At 27.3% G+C, this 20,582-nt stretch overlaps 2 protein-coding genes across 2 annotated transcripts; both read left to right on the forward strand.

Annotated features, from left to right (window-relative positions):
- Positions 1-2,733: 2,733 nt before the first annotated feature.
- On the forward strand, positions 2,734-9,908 carry LOC101267191 (uncharacterized). The gene is made up of 16 exons (XM_026028313.2): positions 2,734-2,873; positions 3,020-3,117; positions 4,716-4,794; positions 5,006-5,127; positions 5,226-5,276; positions 5,530-5,646; positions 5,752-5,871; positions 6,262-6,397; positions 6,567-6,737; positions 6,859-7,124; positions 7,198-7,288; positions 7,421-7,562; positions 8,184-8,343; positions 8,716-8,844; positions 9,273-9,399; positions 9,564-9,908. The coding sequence occupies exons 2-16, from the start codon at positions 3,032-3,034 to the stop codon at positions 9,807-9,809; spliced, it is 2,043 nt and encodes a 680-aa protein (XP_025884098.1). The 5' UTR covers positions 2,734-2,873; positions 3,020-3,031; the 3' UTR covers positions 9,810-9,908.
- A 1,491-nt stretch (positions 9,909-11,399) lies between these two features.
- LOC101267477 (uncharacterized) lies at positions 11,400-16,395 on the forward strand. The gene is made up of 13 exons (XM_069291534.1): positions 11,400-11,503; positions 11,616-11,691; positions 11,821-11,939; positions 12,154-12,270; positions 12,829-12,964; positions 13,328-13,498; positions 13,955-14,107; positions 14,710-14,816; positions 15,188-15,278; positions 15,400-15,541; positions 15,635-15,794; positions 15,930-16,046; positions 16,121-16,395. The coding sequence occupies exons 1-13, from the start codon at positions 11,400-11,402 to the stop codon at positions 16,296-16,298; spliced, it is 1,671 nt and encodes a 556-aa protein (XP_069147635.1). The 3' UTR covers positions 16,299-16,395.
- The last annotated feature ends 4,187 nt before the right edge of the window (positions 16,396-20,582 follow it).

Here is a 20,582-nt window from a genome sequence, read left to right on the forward strand (position 1 = left end):
CCTGCACTTCCGTCACGACATTCAGAGAATCGTTCCCTGTACCAAATTCTCAAGAGTTGAAGTGTTTTGAAACGGCGGATCACGACGGTTCGTCGTGCCTGTGACGGTCCGTCCTGCAGGTCCGTCACAGAGTTCAGAGAGTCGATTTCAGCACTCAATTTCAGAATTTCTAAGTGTTTTGAAACGAGACCCCTCGATGGTCCGTCGTGCTCATGACGGTCCGTTGTGGTTTCCGTCGTCTCAGCCTGTTTTTCCAGAAATAAAATCTGCTGCTCAAAACGACTAAACAGATCGTTACACTTTTCCAATACTCCAATAACATACTTGATTCTTTTTTCAAAAATAAATATATGTTTATTAAAAACAGATAAATATTTTAAAAAAAGATAATATTAATTTGATTTTACACATTAAAACTCACTAATTTTTCCCTTTTTTTCTCCCTAGTTTGACATGACTAAATATTCACATAATATTAGGTGAGTTAAGTCAACCGTTTAAACCACAAAACCAACTACCCCAATCTTCTCATATTTGACAAACTAATTGAATTGCCAATTAATTCCTCTCTCCAAAGTTAGTTGTCAGTGACGGGCCTAAGATTTTCACAAAGTGAACTTAAGATATAAAAAATAAAATTAAAATGTGGTAACCGGAAGTTGAATTCAGGTTGGCTGGAAAAATTGAGCCTTCTTCATCACTCGATCAAGGATCACACTTGTGTTAGTGAGTTCAAAAGTTAATATATATATACATATAAAATTGGAAAAACTACATAAATTGGTACATTTTAATAAATGATTACTGATTTTAGCAATACATTTTATTTACTATCATTTATAGCAATACTATGTTAAATCTGCAATATGTATTAAAAGTGAATTATGTATGCAATATATATGAATTATAATTGTTTTTTAACATAGATTATGTTTGTTTGGTAAAAATTTGATACATTATATCATAAGTGTATTAAATAAAATGTGTGATAGATGAATTATCTATCATCAAAGTTTATATTATATGTGAATAAAAAATTGTTCTTTATATATTAATTAAACTTATATTATAAATGAATTAAAAGTGGTCAATTAAAAAAGAAATATTATTGCTATAAATGGTAAATATTTTTTATTATAATATATTTATGTAAGTTTCACAATAAAATTTTAAAAACTGATCAAATATACATATATACGGTGTTATTTTTCAACAAAGTGGATTCATATATATCTCTGTAGGTCCGTCCCTGATATTTGTCCACTATTGACGCCATACACCCCTTAGAAACAATAAATAATATCCTTCGATTTTATTAAACTTAATGCAGTAATGTGTTAGATGAAAATAGTATCTAACAATAAGGGTAAAATAGACACAAAATATAAATTATCTCTTTATTTTTTAAATTGAACAAATATTATGGAATAACTATTTTTAGTATAGTAAGCAACTATTGTTAGACAGAAAAAATATTAATCAAATACAAGTAGAACTAACAATCAAAACTAAGCATGTGATGATCCTTACAAAAGGCGAGTCAAGAAGGATTGTCAAATTTCTAAGCTAATAAATTATTTGAAAAATGCGTTACGTATATATAATTAATTTTTTTTTATAATATATGTTCTTAATATAGTAATCAAAAGGTATCTACAAAAACAAATTTTTTAAAAGAAAAGATTATTTTTGGATCTCATAAAAATCTATAGTCACATAGAAGCTAGATGTAAAATGCAATAACCAAGTAGAACGCAATGGGCTCGGTTGAAAAGATATTAACAAAAGAAATTGATCCCTAACATGCTGTGCACTTAGTTATCACATACTAGAATGTGATGAGATAAGTAAAATTCATTTACTCTTAACAAAAAATTTCGAATTTAAATAAATTTCTAATTAAAAATGTGTTCTCTAAAATACTTAGCCAAGTTTTACGCAATGTGAAACTAAATTAATGATAACGGGGTAGGAAAGTTGAGGATAGTCTTCTAAGAGAAGAAAATCTAAATGGAAATATCCAATTAAAACAGAAGTAAATTTAAGACATAATGCATAAACGTGTCATCTAGTTAAAGGGTATTTAAATTAGTTTTAAAAGTTGATCAAACATATTTTTAGTACGTTTTTTATTTTTGGAGACTGAAAGTATTTTTCAAATATAAAAATACACTCTCTATTCACTTTTGTTTGTCACAGATTGATTTAGGACATTCATTAAGAAAATAAGTAATAATACAAGTATTTTATCAAACTATTCCTTATTAAATAATATCTTAGAAAATGATTTGAAAAATAGTATTTTAATGCTAAGAGTTAAAATAAGTTTAAAATGACTTAAAATAAGTCAAAAGTCAAAAATAGCCTTCCCTATTTTTTATTTTTTTTACTTAAAAGTCATTTAAATTTGATTTGTTATTTTTGATTTAAAATCAATTTTTTCTAAAACCAATTCAGAAGAACTTATTTAGATTTCAATTAACATTTACCTCTTTCAGTTTCGAATTTACATAAATTAAACTCATATTTAAAATTAAACAAGTAAACACATAATACACGTGAGATACTACATATAACACAAATTATCACATTAAATACATTCAAAAATTATTATCTAAAAATTATTATCTGTATATAAACCCAAGAAATGAGCTCTAATTTTACTCTCAAAACAAATCTTGTAAGTTGTAACGCTTTTACTACTCTTTTGGATTTCACACTAAATCTTTCATATATATTTCTTCCTACCTACCCACCCCACCCCACCCCTAGTAAAAAAACAAGACAAAAAAAAATTATTTTATTTTATTTTTTGAAAAATATTTTGCTTCTTCTTTTCTTGCTTTCTTCACATTATTTACACAACACAAGAGGTATATGCATTGTCTAATTATATATATATATATAATAGAATCTTTTTCTTCTTAGTATTTCATTTTTTCGTTGTATACGAGAAAATAATTCTTTTATAAATAATGTTTATATATATATGATTTTTATTTGTGTGAATTTTGTTTAGAAGTTGAGAGAAATGAAGAAAAAATGGAGCTTTGTTCTTGGATTATTGGGAATTTTGCTTCAACTATTTTTGCTGGCTGAATCTTCTTTAAAAAAACAGTTAAGTGTTCTTTACTTTTATTTACTTTAATTTTAATTAGTGTTCTGTTATTTGACCAGCATTTAATTTTAGAATTGACTAAGATTGTTTTGTATGTTTAATGTTTGCTGTTGTCTTAGTTGAGCTGATATTTTTTTTTATGTGTTTTATATAATTATAGTGTTTGAATTAGTTGACAAATATCGATTATTTTATTAATATAAAAATTTTATGACTTTGTTATCAAGATTTTAGACGGATAAAGAAATTAAACGCTAAAATGATCATTTTTTTGGTTTTGGTGAAATTTTCATTGTGTTTTTTAAGATTTTATCCTGCTTCGTTTATCACTAAGCCATTAATCTTAATTGGCAACTCAAAAGTTAGAATGATGATAACATTTTTTGTTTAAAATATTTTTGGGAGAATTTACATACCTTTATAAATACTCTTCATTTTCTTCTTCTTGTTTTTGGTTAATTTTCTTTCGGAAATAGCTATTCTATCGTATAAAAATAGAGGTAAAAATTGTATGCACTCTATGCTATTTAGATTTTACTCATAAAATTATATGAAAGTACGTTGCTAAAAATAATTTTAAAAATCGAGTGAATGACACATGTCAAAAGTTTGTTTATATGTGATGGAAAAAACAAAAAATTCTCTAAGAATTTGCCATTATACATATTCTTTCGTTCTCATATAAACTAACTTTGTCAACTTCCCATTAATGAAAATGATTCATCCAAATTCCTATCTTTTTATTTTACTTTTCACACCACACAATATGATCTCGTGAACATATCTTTTTTAAAAAACATTTAAAAGGGAAGAAAAAAAATATTTGTCGAAAATAATTTCATTCGTTGAAAAATTACATGATATATATAAATTTTAAAAAATATGAATATCTTATATTAAATTTCTTTAGTTTTGTTTTTATATTTGCTTTTCGCTAAATATTTTAGTTTATTAGAATAAAAATTTTGACTTTATTACTGATTTACGGGTATATTCAATCAACATAGCCAGGTGGTTTTTGATTAAAAGACAAAGAAGAAAGTGGTAGAAGTTAAATGAGACCCGTGAATTGGTACTTGTGACTCTATGTTACCAAACTTTTGACCTATATTGTGAAACGAAAAATATTTTCTTCAAAAATAATTTTTTTTTTAATTTTAATGTGTGTGGTATATAAATAAAAATTATTTTATATCATTATCAATTGAGGTGGGGTGGTGGGTTAGTTGAAATGTGTTTTCTATTCGGAGTTTGAATTTGATATTTTTGATCAAAGCTAGAAATATCTCATTCATCCTATCATATTTGTTAGGATTTTCTATTTGATATTTGATATCTGTATTAAAGTTCAATTATTTTGAATTTACACCGCGTAGGATCCCATTTGGGGGAACAACTTTCTACCAAAGTATTTTGTATACCGAAAGTCTGAGACTTGAATTCAAAATTTCTAATTCAGTCTCAATTCAAAATTTCTAATTCTTATTTACTGTATCACATTTTTTAATAGTGTCGCGACCACTTTTAAGGTTTTCTATTACTTATTTCTTAATTTTTTGTGTTTCTTTTTTTCTTTTTGGTATAATTTGTTTTGCAGGAATGTATCAAAGAAAAATAGTCAACAAGACCAGCAAGATTTTCCACCAGTACAAATTTTAAGACTGGATGATGATTATGTAAAATCTTTTTTTCCCTCTTTTTAAACCTTTTTATGTCGTACAGATTTTTTAAAAATATTATCGTATTTATGAGGATCCTTCAAAAATACATTAATGTACTTTTGAAGAATTCTATACACATTTAATGATATTTTTAAAAAATTCAAGCAAAATAAATCGAAACGTAAAAGATTGATACGATATTCTTATTTATTTTTTTCTTTTGAAGGTTGCGGTGGATAATGGAATATTTAATATTACTTTTTCTATTCCTGGTGGAATGGTTACTGGAATACAATATAATGAAATTGATAATTTATTGGAAAATGGAAATAAAGATGACAACAGAGGGTAAGTTTTTATTTTTTAATCTTTTAATTATTTCATTTAAAATATTTTTTCTTAGTCATAATATTCAATTTATTTTGTATACTTGAAAATAAAATTAGGTATTGGGATCTTGTTTGGAACAAACCAGAAGAAAAAGGGATTTTTGACAAGTAAGTTTTCTTTGTCGATATTATATATATATATTTTTTAATTTTATTTCTATAAATTTTTGAATCTTAAATTTTATTGGGAAAGAGTAGAGTAAATTTAATCGAGTTGCATGGAAGCTGATTCAAACGTAATTATGATAAGTTCATATCTTTTTATTTTGATGCATTTTGTCAATTCATTTCACGTTACAACTTCTTTAATTAATAGAAGAAAAAAATACGAGACGATTTGTTAACGATAAAATGTATACAGACTTCATGCAACAAATTTTAAGGTTATTATGGAAGATGAAAATCAAGTGGAGCTTTCATTCACAAGGACTTGGGATTCTTTAGATTCCAAACAACTTTCCATGAATATTGACAAAAGGTGCTAATTTTTTTTCCTAATCTTTTATTTAATTATTGTTTTAATTAAGCTTTTTATAATTTATTTAAAATATGTAATATTTGATTTTCACCTAATTTTTGGTAGGTTTATAATATTAAGAGGAATTTCTGGATTTTATTGTTATGGAATTTTGGAACGTTTAGAAGGATGGCCAGATATTGATGTTTACCAAGGAAGAATTGTCTTCAAGCTCAAGGAAACATTGTATGTATATATTTCCTTATCATATTGTTAAAATTCTATTTTATTGGTCACGTTCGAGTCGTGAAAGTAGTTACCAGTTATGAAGTTAGGAATTAAGAATGTTTAAAACTTTAGTATATATCTTTTATAAAAAGTTTCTTTTGACTTATATATATACATCATTATTTTTTGTAAGCACAATATAAATTTTTCGATGATATGTGTTCAAATGACCACCCTGAACTGGAGTCGATGTAGCTACACCTTCAATTCTTTCATTAGGATAGACGGTCTACATCACACCACCCTGCTAACACGGGATGCCCCCACTATAGGGATGTGGGGTCATGATTTATAATTTTTCTTTAAAAAAATAATAATTAAAGTTGATAATTTTCATTGTTGGGCCAGGTTCCAATATATGGCAATTTCAGATGAAAGACAAAGGATTATGCCAACGGCCCATGATCGTGAAGTGGGCCAAAAACTTGATTATAAAGAAGCTGTTCTTCTTACAAACCCAAACAATTCTTTCATAAAAGGAGAGGTAAATTTCATAATAAATTATGAAGTTACAAATTTAATGATTGAAATATACACTATAATAAATGAATACATATGTATATTTTGTATACTAGATGGTCGAAGTGCGCAAGACCGTGATTATCCCTATTATTTAGTTCTTGTTCCCTTAAAATTTTATGTATATGTTTTAGGTTGATGACAAATATCAATATTCTTGTGAAAACAAGGATAACCGGGTCCATGGATGGATCAGCCAGACTCCGCGAATCGGGTTTTGGATGATCACCCCGTCCGACGAGTTCAGAACGGGTGGGCCCGTCAAACAAGACCTTACTTCTCATACCGGCCCAGTAAATCTAAATGTAAGTACCTAATAGCTTATATACGCAAGTTAAAATATGTTCACATCACATCATACCGGCCCAAGTTTATGGGATGTTGTGATATCTTCTTGTTTGGTGACTTGACCAATCAATGTAACAGATGTTCTTTAGTACACATTATGCTGGAGAAGTATTGGGACTAAAGTTTACAACTGGAGAGCCCTGGAAAAAAGTTTTTGGCCCTGTTTTTGTCTACATGAACTCGCTTTCACCTGATGAGCCAGACCCTCTCACTCTATGGACCGATGCAAAAGAACAAATGCTCGTTGAGACTGAAAATTGGCCGTATAATTTCCCTCTCTCGGAGGATTATGCTCGAGCTGATCAACGTGGTATTGTAAGTGGCAGATTGCTCGTTCGAGATAGGTACATTTACCACCCCTTTTATGTTAAAGAAAATGACTGATTTGTTAACAAAAAATTTGGCCATTTTTTGTAGATATGTTAACGAAAGTCCTATGATTGCAAACTCAGCTTTTGTTGGACTGGCTGCTCCAGGAAATGTTGGATCTTGGCAATTAGAAAATAAGGTTAGTTTTTGCAAATTGCTATCTCTATTTTGGGCTATTTTTGCAAATTGTTATTTATTTTAGGTCATTTTTGTGAATTGGTACTTGTTACCTGAATTGCAAAAATAACCATTTTGTATCTTTGTTCTTTAGGCTTATCAATTTTGGACTCAAACAGATAGTGAGGGTTATTTCTTGATCAAGAATATTATTCCAGGGAACTATAGTTTATATGCTTGGGTGCCTGGATTTGTTGGAGATTACATGTACGATCCGTACATTATTGTCACCCCAGGTCGGGAACTACGTCTTACATTCTATGTTTGAATTGACACGAAGTTTAAGAAAAAAATAATTTTTTTTAAAAAAAAACTTGTGGGGTTAAATATGTCTTAAGCTTCTCAATGTTGGTAAATCAAAATGGAGGGAGTAATGTTATATCTACTCTTCCATTTACATCAAATAGTGAGGTGATATCTGAAAGTCCGGTATATTTACATTAGATGCATATCGAATTCTTCAAAAGTAGTGCATTTTTTGGAGAATCTGACACGGTGAGACATCATTTTTGGAGAGTTCCTAGCAACGTAGGTGAAAATTAGAGTTTGTGATGATTTAAATTCAACACTTTCAAAAGATGGGTTCAAATTTAATTAGTACCTAAAAAAAGTCTGCTCGATGCACGAAGCAACTCGTATTCATGTAAGGTCATGGTGGGGCCATACCTAAAGGAGGTCATGATGTAAATTGCTTGTCTGATGCTAGTATCACTAGCTGATTCCACGTCTTAGACTTTACTGTTGCTCCATGATTCCCTTTCTGAGATCTTTGTATCTATTGAAATTTTTATTTATTGGCTATAAGTAATATTAAATTATATATTTTACATATCTAATATGTTTAATTAATAAAACAGGATCAAGAAAAAAGTTAGACACTCTAATATATGATGCTCCAAGAAATGGTCCAACATTGTGGGAAATTGGAATTCCTGATAGAACAGCTGCTGAATTCTTCATCCCTGATGCACAACCAAAACTCTTGAACCAATTATATGTTGTACATAATCAAGAAAGGTTAGAAAAAATCCATTTAGATATCGAATTTTTGTGTCAATTTCATATTGGTTTATCGAGCTGAGGGTCAGAAACAACCCCTCTACCTAACACAAGGTATGTGTAAGGTCTAAGTAGACTCTACTATACTAGATATGTTATTGTTGTTGAGAAATGTAATATGAGGGTCAGAAACATCCACTCTACCTAACACAAGGTATGTGTAAGGTCTACATAGACTATTATACTGAATATGTTATTGTTGTTGAGAAATGTAATCTGAGGGTCGGAAACATCCTCTCTACCTAACACAAGGTATATGTAAGGTCTACGTAAATTATTACACTGGATATGTTATTGTTGTTGAGAAATGTGATTTGTTGGTTTTTTCAGGTATAGGCAATATGGATTATGGGATAGGTATACAGAGATATACCCTGATGATGATTTGGTGTTTACTGTTGGATTTAGTAACTATCAAACAGATTGGTTCTTTGCTCATCTCAATAGATATTTTTACAAGTATGTTCACAACTCCTTTACACCCTTTAATTAGCATCTTTTTATATAATGTAGTTATGTTGTTCGGACTCTCTAAAAATGTTGTCGCACCTGTATATTAGATCCTCCAAATTTGTACGATCTGACATGTAGCCGGTGATATTTTTGTGGAGTCTGAACAACATAGTTTTATTATCATAGATATATTTTACATCTTTACATGCTTTAGCATCTATTATTCTATGTTGCTCATATCCTTCAAAGACGTTGTCGCACCTGTATATTAGATCCTCGAAAAAGGAATATTTTTGTATGATCCATTACGTATCGTACGATATTTTTAAGAGTCTCAAAAACCATTTTTCATAACCAAACACTAGAAAATGACTTTTGTCGTATCAAAAACTCAGTTTATAGAATCTTGATTATGACTTTGGTGATATTTATAGTGATGATGGGAACAAGACTTATGCACCTACAACATGGCAAGTTCTATTTGATCTTGAAGATGTTGATCAATCATCAAACTATACTCTTCAACTAGCATTGGCCTCAGCACATGAAGCTGAATTGCAAGTATGTACAAATAATATTTCTCAATCATTTTATTTATGACTAACAAATAGCCACTTTTTGGTCTTGTGATTGAAAAATAGTCATTGTCATGAAATTCGAAACATCATGACATAGGCTTTTATCGACTTATAATTGCATCTTTTAATTTGTTCCAAACGTTTTAGGTTCGATTCAATGATCCAGAAATCGATGCTCCTCACTATTCGACAGGGTTGATAGGGAAGGATAACGCGATAGCAAGACATGGTATACATGGAATATACAGACTATATACTATAAATGTTCCTGGCTCTCTCCTTAGTTTTGGTACAAATATTTTGTATCTCACACAAAGTAGAGGTGATAGGCCTTTTAGAGGACTCATGTATGATTATATTCGTCTCGAAGGTCCTTCGGATGAAAACAATTAGTTTTGAAGGAATTCATGATTGACTCAAACTTTTAGATGATATTGAATGGCGAAATTTTTGAATTATACAAAAAAAAAAAGGTTGATTTTTATTTTTCAATCTACTAATCTTGAACCGCTCAAATTAAAATGATTATGAAAGTTTTTCGTCGGTCTATTTAGATTATCATGTTTGACTAATTTGAATTATCATCGAATAAGACGACTAAATATTTGAAAGCATACATGTGATACTGAGAAATTTTCATTCACATTATTCAAATTTAAAATCTCTGATTAAATCAACTTTTCGTTGCTTGGAACTAAATTTGTCTAGATTGTATTTTTGGGAACTATATAAAGTATTATATATGTTGGGTAAAGAAAAAAAAGAGAAAAAATTAAGAAAGATAAATTAATAGAACAAATGTTTCCTTGTTTAGTGTAATTATTTTCTTATGATTATTATTCAAAGAAGTAATTGAGTTTTTCTTTGTTCTACGAATTCCTTGCCTTATATATATTCTCACCGTCTCAAATTAGTTGTCATGTTTTATTTATGAAGAATTAAAATTATTTTTACTTTGATTAATATTTGAAATATATTTTCTCATCAAATTAACATAAAAAAAGTTTTATCTTTCATAGTACTTTTATATAATTTTTAAATTTTAATGGTAAAATATTAAGTTGATAATACCACTGTTGTACTTTTTGACATACAAATATGCCCTCACATAAATTGACATATATGGTAAGCTATTTTTGTGCGGTTTTCGTAAAAATAAATTTTAAAAAAAAGTTCAACTTTCCATTTGAGTTTAAAAAATAATTATTAAACTTTCCATATTACCTTAAATTAAATAAGGAGAAATTAAATAAGGAATATGTCCGTAGTGTGACTAAACAATTTGTTAATTATATATATTAAGGACAAGTAAGCTCCTATATATACCCATAGAAATTGTACTTATTTTTTTACTAATTATTTTGTAATTCTTCTCCTTAGAATTTAGAAAATATAACTTCTTGTTTTGCCTCAAGGTTCACAAACTTTTCATTCTCTTTTATTTTCCTCAACATTATTGGGTTTTGTTTAACTTTTAAACTACAATGTATAAATTTTGTATATCATATGAATTAAATAATCAATAGCGAAAATAAAATGTTCAAAACTTTAGTATACATCTTTTAAAAAGTTTTCAATTTATATACATAATATTATTTTCTGTAAGCATAATATAGTTATTCTTGGATTATTCTAGTCATACTTCATACCCTTGATTAAGTTGATTTACAATAATAGGTAATTCTTTATAATGTCACCTGAAAAAATAAATCATGTTTATATAGATGGTTAAAGTGAATAATTCTCTATATTGTCCTTTATTTGGTTTTTTTTGCCACCCGATAATCGGACCTCGTTAGGGTTTTGTTGAGGGTAAAACGATATTTAATAAAAATGATTTCATATTCAATACAGAGCTGAAATTCATATTTTAAAACTATTGTTTTTTTTTTTTGCGTGCGCATTGAATGATATACGATAATATTTTTTTGGATATTCTCTAACATTGATGTTTTATTTTCCTATTAATTGCAGTGTTGAAAAATGGGTTTCAAATTGCAAAACAAAATAGTTTTGTATTGCTTTGCTATTATTTTCCAATTTTTCTTGCTTGTCAATGGTTCAAGGGTGCACCATCATGACAATCGGTACGTACTATAAAAAATAATTATAATTAACGATAAAAAATATTTTTCTATTTATTATGTTGTATTACACATAAATTTATTTTTTTAATTTTCTCTTGTAATTAAATTACAGCAATACTTCAGCCAAAGAGAATTCCAAATTGCAACAAGTTTCTCCTCCCGTGACACTAACGGTCACAAGTCGATACGTAAAAAAAAAATCTCTTTATTTATTCTTTCTGTTCGATTATTTCACTATTTTATATATTATTTCGATGGTTAAACGATTTTTTTTTTACCTTATGAGTTAATTTTTTTTGTGAATTTATTTTTATCAGGTGGTAATTGATAATGGCATTGTTCAACTTTCTTTAACTAATCCTACTGGTTCTATTTTTGGAGTTAAATATAATGGTATTGATAATCTCCTTGAACCTTTACCAGAAACACAAAGAGGGTAAGTTAATTTTTTTTTTATAATTTTAGATTAATAAATGTGGTAATTAATTAAATTAATTTATTTGATTTATTAATTACAACTCATGCAGATATTGGGATACTATGTGGAATGGTAAATTTGACACGTAAGATTTTAAAATTTTTTTTCTTCTGTTTAATTACATTTTAAAAATTAATTATGTACATTTTTTCTTGATTTTTTTTTTTTGCAGGCTTTTAGCATCAAAATTTAGTGTGATAGCACAAGATGCTAACAAAGTTGAAGTTTCTTTCCAAAAATTATATAATCCTTTGAATGGTAACAATCCTCCTCTAAATATTGACAAAAGGTGAGATTTTATAATATAATATATTGAAATTATATGGAAAAAGAAGGGTCGAGAGCTCGGAGTGACTGTAAAGTTGTCTTCGTGTGACCAGATATCATAATAACACTGAATATTTTGTGCACTAAACTGTCTTGAATTATATGGAAAAATTTTATAAAAATAAATATATAGGTATGTGATGCTACGTGGGAGTTCTGGATTTTATTCGTATGGAATATTTCAACATTTAAAAGGATGGCCAGCTGTAAATTTGGATGAAGCTAGAATTGCTATTAAGCTTAGCAAATCACTGTAAGTTTATTCAAATTTTTTAAATCTAGTTTTCATGTTATGTTATATTAATTTATATAACAATATTTATTATATCAATTAAAAAATACTCGAACAAACGTTGTTGTTATATGAAGAGGTTTAACTATACTTTGAAATATTGAGGATTGTCTCTTCATAACAATCTTTTGTAACAATTTCATTATAACGATTAACGTTTTTAAAAACGTTACATTATCATAAATGATTTTACAAACAATTTTTATTTATTCTAATTTTTATTATAAGGTTTCATTTTATGGCAATATCAGACGATAGACAAAGAATAATGCCAACAGAAGAGGATCGTGCAAGTGGTCAAACACTAGATTATAGAGAAGCTGTTAAAATTACAAATCCGTCCAACCCTAGACTCAAAAATGAGGTGACAATATTTTATCGAGTTTAAGTTTTGTGCACTTATAATATAAAATGTTCGAAAAAGTCATTTTCTCTGTCAAGTCTGATATGATAAAGTTTTATATGAAAAGTTTTTTATATAATTAATAAAACACAAGTTAATAAAATATTCAAAATATAGTCTTTATTTTGTGTCACAAAATTATGTATGAATAGCATTTTATACTATCAATGTATACAAATTAACAAAATTTTTGAAATATAGTCTCTATTTTGTGTCAATTCTGATATGATAATGTTTTATATGAATAGCGTTATTTTTAAACTGTCAATATATATAAGTTAAATGTTTCGCTAATTTTTTAAGTAATTTTTAAAAATCTTTTAGGTTGATGACAAGTACCAATATACAGATGAGATTAGAAATATTAAAGTTCATGGGTGGATAAGTGATAATCCACACATGGGGTTTTGGGTAATTTCACCAAGTTATGAATATTGTAATGGTGGACCTATGAAGCAAGATCTTACCTCTCATGTTGGTCCAACATCTATGGCTGTAAGTATATATATCTTTTTATCTATAATTATCTTATATATATAATGATAAAAATGTGTTTAAATTGTATACATCGATCGTATATCAAGTTTTATATTGTAAATATTTATACTAGTTCCACTAAAAAGGAGTGAACATTCTTGTCGAAAATATAAAACTTATATACAATGACAGTATAATAATCTTTTACTTTGTCAACGTTCGTATTATAGAAATATGAAACTTTGCTTTGTGATATGCTATAGTTATTATAATAATTAATGAATAGAAGTTAAACTCTATGAAAAGAGATATGCATATTTATTATTACTTAAAAGGAGTGAGTTTTCAAGTTTCGATCAATAGTCCTCTCAGAAATATGAGATTTTCGATGAAAGATCTGTTAAAAAAACATTTTGTAAATTAAATTAAAAATATTTAGAAATATTTGATAAATTTACTCTTTTTTTTCTACAGATATTTTTCAGTGGGCATTATGCTGGGCCACAATTAGGAGTTTCATTAACAAATGGAGAAGCATGGACTAAAGTTTTTGGGCCTGTATTTTTCTATGTTAATTCAGATTCTTCCAATGATCATACCATACTTTGGGAAGATGCTAAAAGACAGGTAATTAATTAATTTAAAAAGAAAACTTTCACATACAACCACTTAAAAATAATTAACTATTCTATATTGCTATAATTTGATAATTACAATTTGTAGCTACATGTTATTTGGAGGAGAGAGGTGAGCGAGACTGGGAGTGAGAGGGGGAAAAGAGTGGGAGAAAGGTGAATTGTATATGTATATTAGTTAGATAATTGTGTATTATACATATATAATTGTATATATGGCAAGAGAAATTGGGAGAGGAAGGAGAGAGTCGAGCGATACTGGGAGAGGGTGGGAGAGAGGTGAATTGTATATGTATATAGGCTAAAAAACTGTATATTATACATATTTATTTGTATATCCTGACGAATTATACATATACAAACATGACTAATTATACAAACTAGAATTCAGACCACGTAATTAATGTATAATGTTAGTCACGAGTGGTAATTATAGCAAACTATAGCTATGATGAGTAATTAAATAGTATAAGTTTGCTTATCCGTGTAATTTTCTCTTAATTAATTAATAATTTTTAAGTTTACTTAATTAATCTTTTTTAAAAAATAATTAAATTCTATGTATGAAAACTAATAATTTGTTAATTTTTGCAGATGAATGAAGAAACAAATAAATGGCCTTATGACTTTCCTGCATCAAAATATTATCTTCATGCAAATCAGCGTGGCTCAGTTAGTGGTCAATTAATGGTTCATGACTGGTAATTATTTTTTTTAAAATTCTTAGTTATCATATAATTAGTGAATAACTTAACTAAAAAAAAGTTTAACGTGTATATACTAACAATATAAAGAACGAGTTGAGAAAATACCCTTTTAACTTATTAGATTTTGACTTATATTTGTTACTCGTTTGTCTGGCGTCTAGCTCATAGAATCTCGCATTATCTTTGATCTCAAATTTAAAGTTCCAAATATGCCCTTTATACTAACTGTGGAGGTCGCGGAAGAGTATGTATATTTGGATTTGCATGTTTCAAATTATTGTATTTGTACGTACGTTTTGTTATATTATCAGTGTATATAAGTTAATTAGATTATTTATAACTAATAATAAAAAAATTCTTTTTAGGTATATAAATGTAGATGTTTTTCCTGCATTAAATGCATATATTGGACTTGCTGAGCCTGGACTTGTTGGATCTTGGCAAAGTGAAACCAAGGTAATATAATGTAATTTATTTAATTATTTTGTCTATAATTCATTTTATTATATAGTGACCTGAATATATTGTTACATTTTTGATTAATTATGTTGTTTTATTTATTTATTATTATTGACAGGGTTATCAATTTTGGACTCAAACTGATGATTCTGGTAATTTCAAAATTAAAAATGTTAGACCTGGAATTTATGGTGTATATTCTTGGGTCCCTGGAGTTATGGGAGATTACAAATTCTCTTCTTATATAACCGTTACGCAAGGTATTTTATCTGTTTCACTTTATGTGACACGTATATACGTTTTTTATTATAGTATAATAAAATTTCTAACTTATATAATTTATTCTTTTGTAGGAAAGGTCACAAACTTAGGTCAAATTATATTTGAAGTTCCAAGAAATGGTCCACCACTATGGGAAATTGGATTTCCAGATAGAACTGCTAATGAATTTTTTATACCTGATCCATTGCCTGGTCTTCAAAATTATTTGTACACTAACACTACTATACATAAGTAAGTATTACGAGTTTGATCAGTCACTGATATTTTCGTTACGTAAATTGTTTATATCTATTTAAAGTGAATTGGGACATGTTTTGTGTATCGAACTGTCTTTTTTTCTAACTTGATTATATTTGCTAATTACAGGTTTAGACAATATGGTTTATGGAATCGTTACACTGATTTATACCCTAATGGAGATTTAGTGTACAAAGTTGGTGTTAGTGATTTTAGAAAAGATTGGTTTTTTGCTCATGTAAATAGGTAATTATTTATAATATTCAATAATTACTTATAATATTTTTTATATTTTAATTTTTTTAAAATATTATTTGCAGGAGAAATAAGGACAAGAGTTTTTCAGCAACAACATGGCAAATTGTGTTTGATGTTAAAAATGTGGATTCTAGTGGAACTTATCATCTTCATATAGCTTTGGCTTCTGCATCTTATGCTCATTTACTAGTATGGAATCTTCATCTCTACTCTCAATACTCAACATATTTTAGTTTATAAAATTCATGAAGAAAAAAATAATATAAAAATATCGATCGTGTTTGAAGTATCAATAACTGATTAGCGACCAAAAATTTATAGTATTTCTAGTCGCTAGTTAGTTATTGACTTAATTCTGATTTTGATTCTTATGATATATGACTCAACACATTTAACTTTTAATTAGTTAAAATGTTTGTTATATTTGGTTTATTTTTATATAGGAAGTATATTATATTTGGACTACTTTTACATGTACATATTACCCTCATAAATGGTATAAAAGTTAATAATTCTGAAAATTTGTGAATATTAAGGGAAAGGTAAAAAATGCACATTTCAAAGTAATTAATTATGTATTGCCAAAAATATAATTCAAATTTACTAACAATAGAAGGAACAAAAATTTTATTTACCCTTACATATAGCTTTGTGTTACACGTATTTGAAAAATAATATACATCGATAAAAATCTTATTTTAATTATCGTTTTAACTTTTTATTGAATTTTTTTTTATAGGTGTGGATAAATACTCCATCAAAACCAAGACCATGGTTTGATAGTTCACCAATTGGGATGAGTAATGCAATAGCAAGACATGGAATTCATGGATTATATATGACTTTAGATATCGAATTTCCAGGGACACAACTTCATATTGGTGAAAATATAATATATTTGAAGCAAGCATCAGTTTATGGCCCTTTTACTGGACTCATGTATGATTATATTCGTCTCGAAGGACCATCAACAAAATAAAAAAAATGAATTATATTTAATTTTGTAGATAGTCATTTTTTTAGTTTTCATAGTCAATTTTTTTTAATAGAATGAATAATTTTCTTGAGAATAATGTGTTTATCATCAATATCATATATTCTAATAAAATTTTCTTTTCTTTCATATTGGTGTTTTGTTTTCGTTTGTTTATTTGTTTTTTGTCTTACATTTAATTTATTATATCTATTATTAATAGCTAGCCATTGTCTTATACTAGCTTGCTCGGTTCTTGAAGACATTGTTAATATGATCATAGATAGAAAAATCTGAATGTTGAAAATTATGATAGAAGATTGTCGAATGTTGACAATTATGAACCTCAACAAAGAAATGAAATACGTATGAATAAGAAGATTTAAAAGAAAAATAATACATTTTCTTTAACCTATTTTAATTAACACTAAATCTATACTATTAATCGATAATAAATATATAGATCAATTCAATATCAATTTTAATATAAAAAAAATAATAGCTTAACTAGATAAATGGAATAGAGTTAATCTCATGAAATATCATATAATTATAATATAGTTTTAAAACATTTTAACTATCAACTCTGGATTTTACTATCTTCACCCTTGAGCCGCCATTGAATCGACACATATATTTTATTTTTATGTTAGGCTTTTCTTTTAAAAAAAATATTTTTTACTATTTAAAGAATGACATTACCTGGTGATTTGATGTTCTTTTTATTGTTTAATGTGATTATTTAAAGCAATATTGTTATATTCTAAAATATTTGACAAAATTGATTCCGTCGAATGACGTGTGGGATTACCTATCAAGAATAAGAATATCAAATAAAATAATTAATGAATTTATTGGATCTTTTTAATACATTTAATACAACAAAAATCTGAATAATCAGATCACATATACCAAATTTTGTAATTTTTTTTTATATTTATATGTATTATATAATTAATAAAGATATTATGTTTAATTGGTAGGGTCGATGATCCATTTATTGTCAACCATACTATTTATAGTAGTATGGAAAATGATATATATATATATATGTTTATTTTTGGAATATATGTTGAAGTCAATAAATTACTACGCGAGAGTTGCAAGTTTTTTTTTTAAACTATAAATATAACAAGTTACAAGTTTTTACATGTCAATTTGATATAAAAATACTATATATTAAAAATGAAATATAACCAACTGATATTAGAAAGAGAAGAGCACTAATATTTACAGTAATATTACAAAATACAAATGTACTATTTGCAAAAAATTCTCTTTTTTTAAAAAAATAATAAATAAATAATTTTGCACCTCACATAATATATATTTTTTCGTTTATAAACTAATGATTTAATGTGACTTGACATGAAGTTTAAGAAAATAAAATATTTTTTTTTCATTTTGTGGTCTTAAATTAAAATTATAATAGTAAATGTTATTTAATTTTATAGCTTTAAGTATATCACGTGAAAAATTGAAGTTAAATTATTTTCTATAAAGAAAAAGACTCGTTCTTTTTAATTCAGACTAAAACTATTAAAATGTTGTAAAGAAAGCTCAGAATATAAGAAGAAAAAGACAAGAAGTATAAGATAGAGGAGAGAATTTTTTTTATTCAAGTGTATCTTCCAAATGGTGTGTTTCTGAAATTTCGAGCATAAGTTGGGAGAATACTTGTACATTTTTCCTTAGTATTTTGATAGGACTTTAATTTGATCAAAATATCAAATTCTTATTATTTTTGAAACTTGTGAATATTCAAAAGCAAATAAAATATTACGATAGAGGGTGAGATCGGGTTGAGTTGGGTGAGAAAAATATAATCTAGATAAAATGTTATTTATGAAATTTGTATTTATTTATAATATTGTGTTAGAAATTTGTTCTCCTAATTATTGATGATTGTGCAAAAAAATATTTTTTAAAAATATTTGATCAATCAAATATAAAAAAATTAGAAATTATTATTCTCTCGCGCCAAATACACAAAAATTTATTATTATTATTTCCAAATTATTGTTCACCATCTTTTCTGATGGCTACACTGGAAAGGTAATCACCAACCATATATCCCAATTAATTATTGTGGAACAAAACTAAAGTGATGCAATTATCATTTTCGAGAGCTAAATTCTTAACTACAAAATCTTTTTCAAATTATTGTGTTTTTCACTTATTAAATTATAGCAGTCGACGTGATATTTAGAGCCTGTTTGGCTCAGCTTAAAAGCTGGTCAAACTGACTTAAAAGCTGGTTTTTGACTTATTTAGCTGTTTGGCAATACTCAAAACAGCTTATTTTAAGTTAAAAAAAACTTATTTTAAGCCAAAAGTTAAAAGCTGGGGTAGGGGTGCTTTTTTTTTAGCTTATAAGCTGTTTTAAGTTGACCACATTTTTATCTTTTTGTGCTTAATATTTTTATACAATCTCCAAATTACCCATATAACCCTAACATTTCTTTCTCCCATTTTTCCCTTTTCACGTTTGAAATAACAACTTCAGCACTTTTATCCAAACGCATAACTGCTTATTTTAAAAATAAGTTTCAGCACTTTTAAAAGTACTTTTTTAAAGCTGCTTTTATTAAGCCCATCCAAACGGGCCCTTAATGTAACTTAAATTTGAAGTTACGAGATTGAATTTTTTTTTCCAACAAATTCAGGTAATTCTTAAAAGTTTGCTCGTAAATATAAAAATATGTGTGATAAACATCGGGACTATATAAATACTTTCCCAAATAATTACGGAAATTCTCATATAGTTTTTTTTTAAAAAAAAAAAATTCGAGCGTCAAAAAAGCACCAGATCCGTAGGTACACACAAAAAACTAAAAAGTTGAGTAATTTCTAAAAGTTGACTTGTAAATACAAAAATATGTGTGAAAGAAATGGCGGGACTCTATGTAGTGCTTCCCCAACTCATATCAAAATGAAATTGGGTGCGCCAAAAGCGCTAGATCCATGTGCTATAATACACAAGAACCTAGAAAGTAGAGAAAATCCTATAAGTTGAGTCTTAAATGCAAAAATATGTGTGAAAAATAGTGGGACTATACGTAATGCTTCTCTAACATATTATGGAGGTCTACATATAATTTTTTTGATTTTTTTTGAGTGCCCAAATTAAAGACGTCAGAACTACAAGCTTATACACACACAAAATGATTAAAATTGGAAAATTTCGTAAAGTTGACTCATAAATGCAAAAATATACGTGTAAAAAATGGCAGGACTATACGTAATGTTTCCCAACTCATTACCGTGGTCCTTATATAATTTTTTAAGAAAATAATTTCAGATGCCCCAAAGACGCCAGATCCATGGGCTAATACACACAGAAAACGATAAAAGTCAGGTAATTTCCAAAATGTGCTAGTAACGTTAAAATATGCATGAAAAAATGACGAGACCATAAGTAATACTTCCCAACTCATTTATGGAGGTCCTCACAAGTCTTTTTAACAATTTTTTTAGGTGTTCCAAAGACGTCATATCCATGGGCTATTACACATAAAAAATGGTAAAAATTGGATAATCTTAGAAATTGA

Source organism: Solanum lycopersicum, chromosome 11, assembly GCF_036512215.1.
Source record: "Solanum lycopersicum chromosome 11, SLM_r2.1".
Taxonomy (NCBI): Eukaryota; Viridiplantae; Streptophyta; class Magnoliopsida; order Solanales; family Solanaceae; genus Solanum; species Solanum lycopersicum.

Coding starts and splice junctions, on each gene's coding strand:
- LOC101267191 (XM_026028313.2), top strand. CDS start 3,032: ATGAAGAAAAAATGGAGCTTTGTTCTTGGATTATTGGGAATTTTGCTT. Junction 5,277..5,529: donor GAAAAAGGGATTTTTGACAA/GTAAGTTTTCTT, acceptor AAATGTATACAG/ACTTCATGCAACAAATTTTA. Junction 6,398..6,566: donor ATTCTTTCATAAAAGGAGAG/GTAAATTTCATA, acceptor TATATGTTTTAG/GTTGATGACAAATATCAATA.
- LOC101267477 (XM_069291534.1), top strand. CDS start 11,400: ATGGGTTTCAAATTGCAAAACAAAATAGTTTTGTATTGCTTTGCTATT. Junction 12,965..13,327: donor ACCCTAGACTCAAAAATGAG/GTGACAATATTT, acceptor AAAATCTTTTAG/GTTGATGACAAGTACCAATA. Junction 16,047..16,120: donor TTTTTTGCTCATGTAAATAG/GTAATTATTTAT, acceptor TATTATTTGCAG/GAGAAATAAGGACAAGAGTT.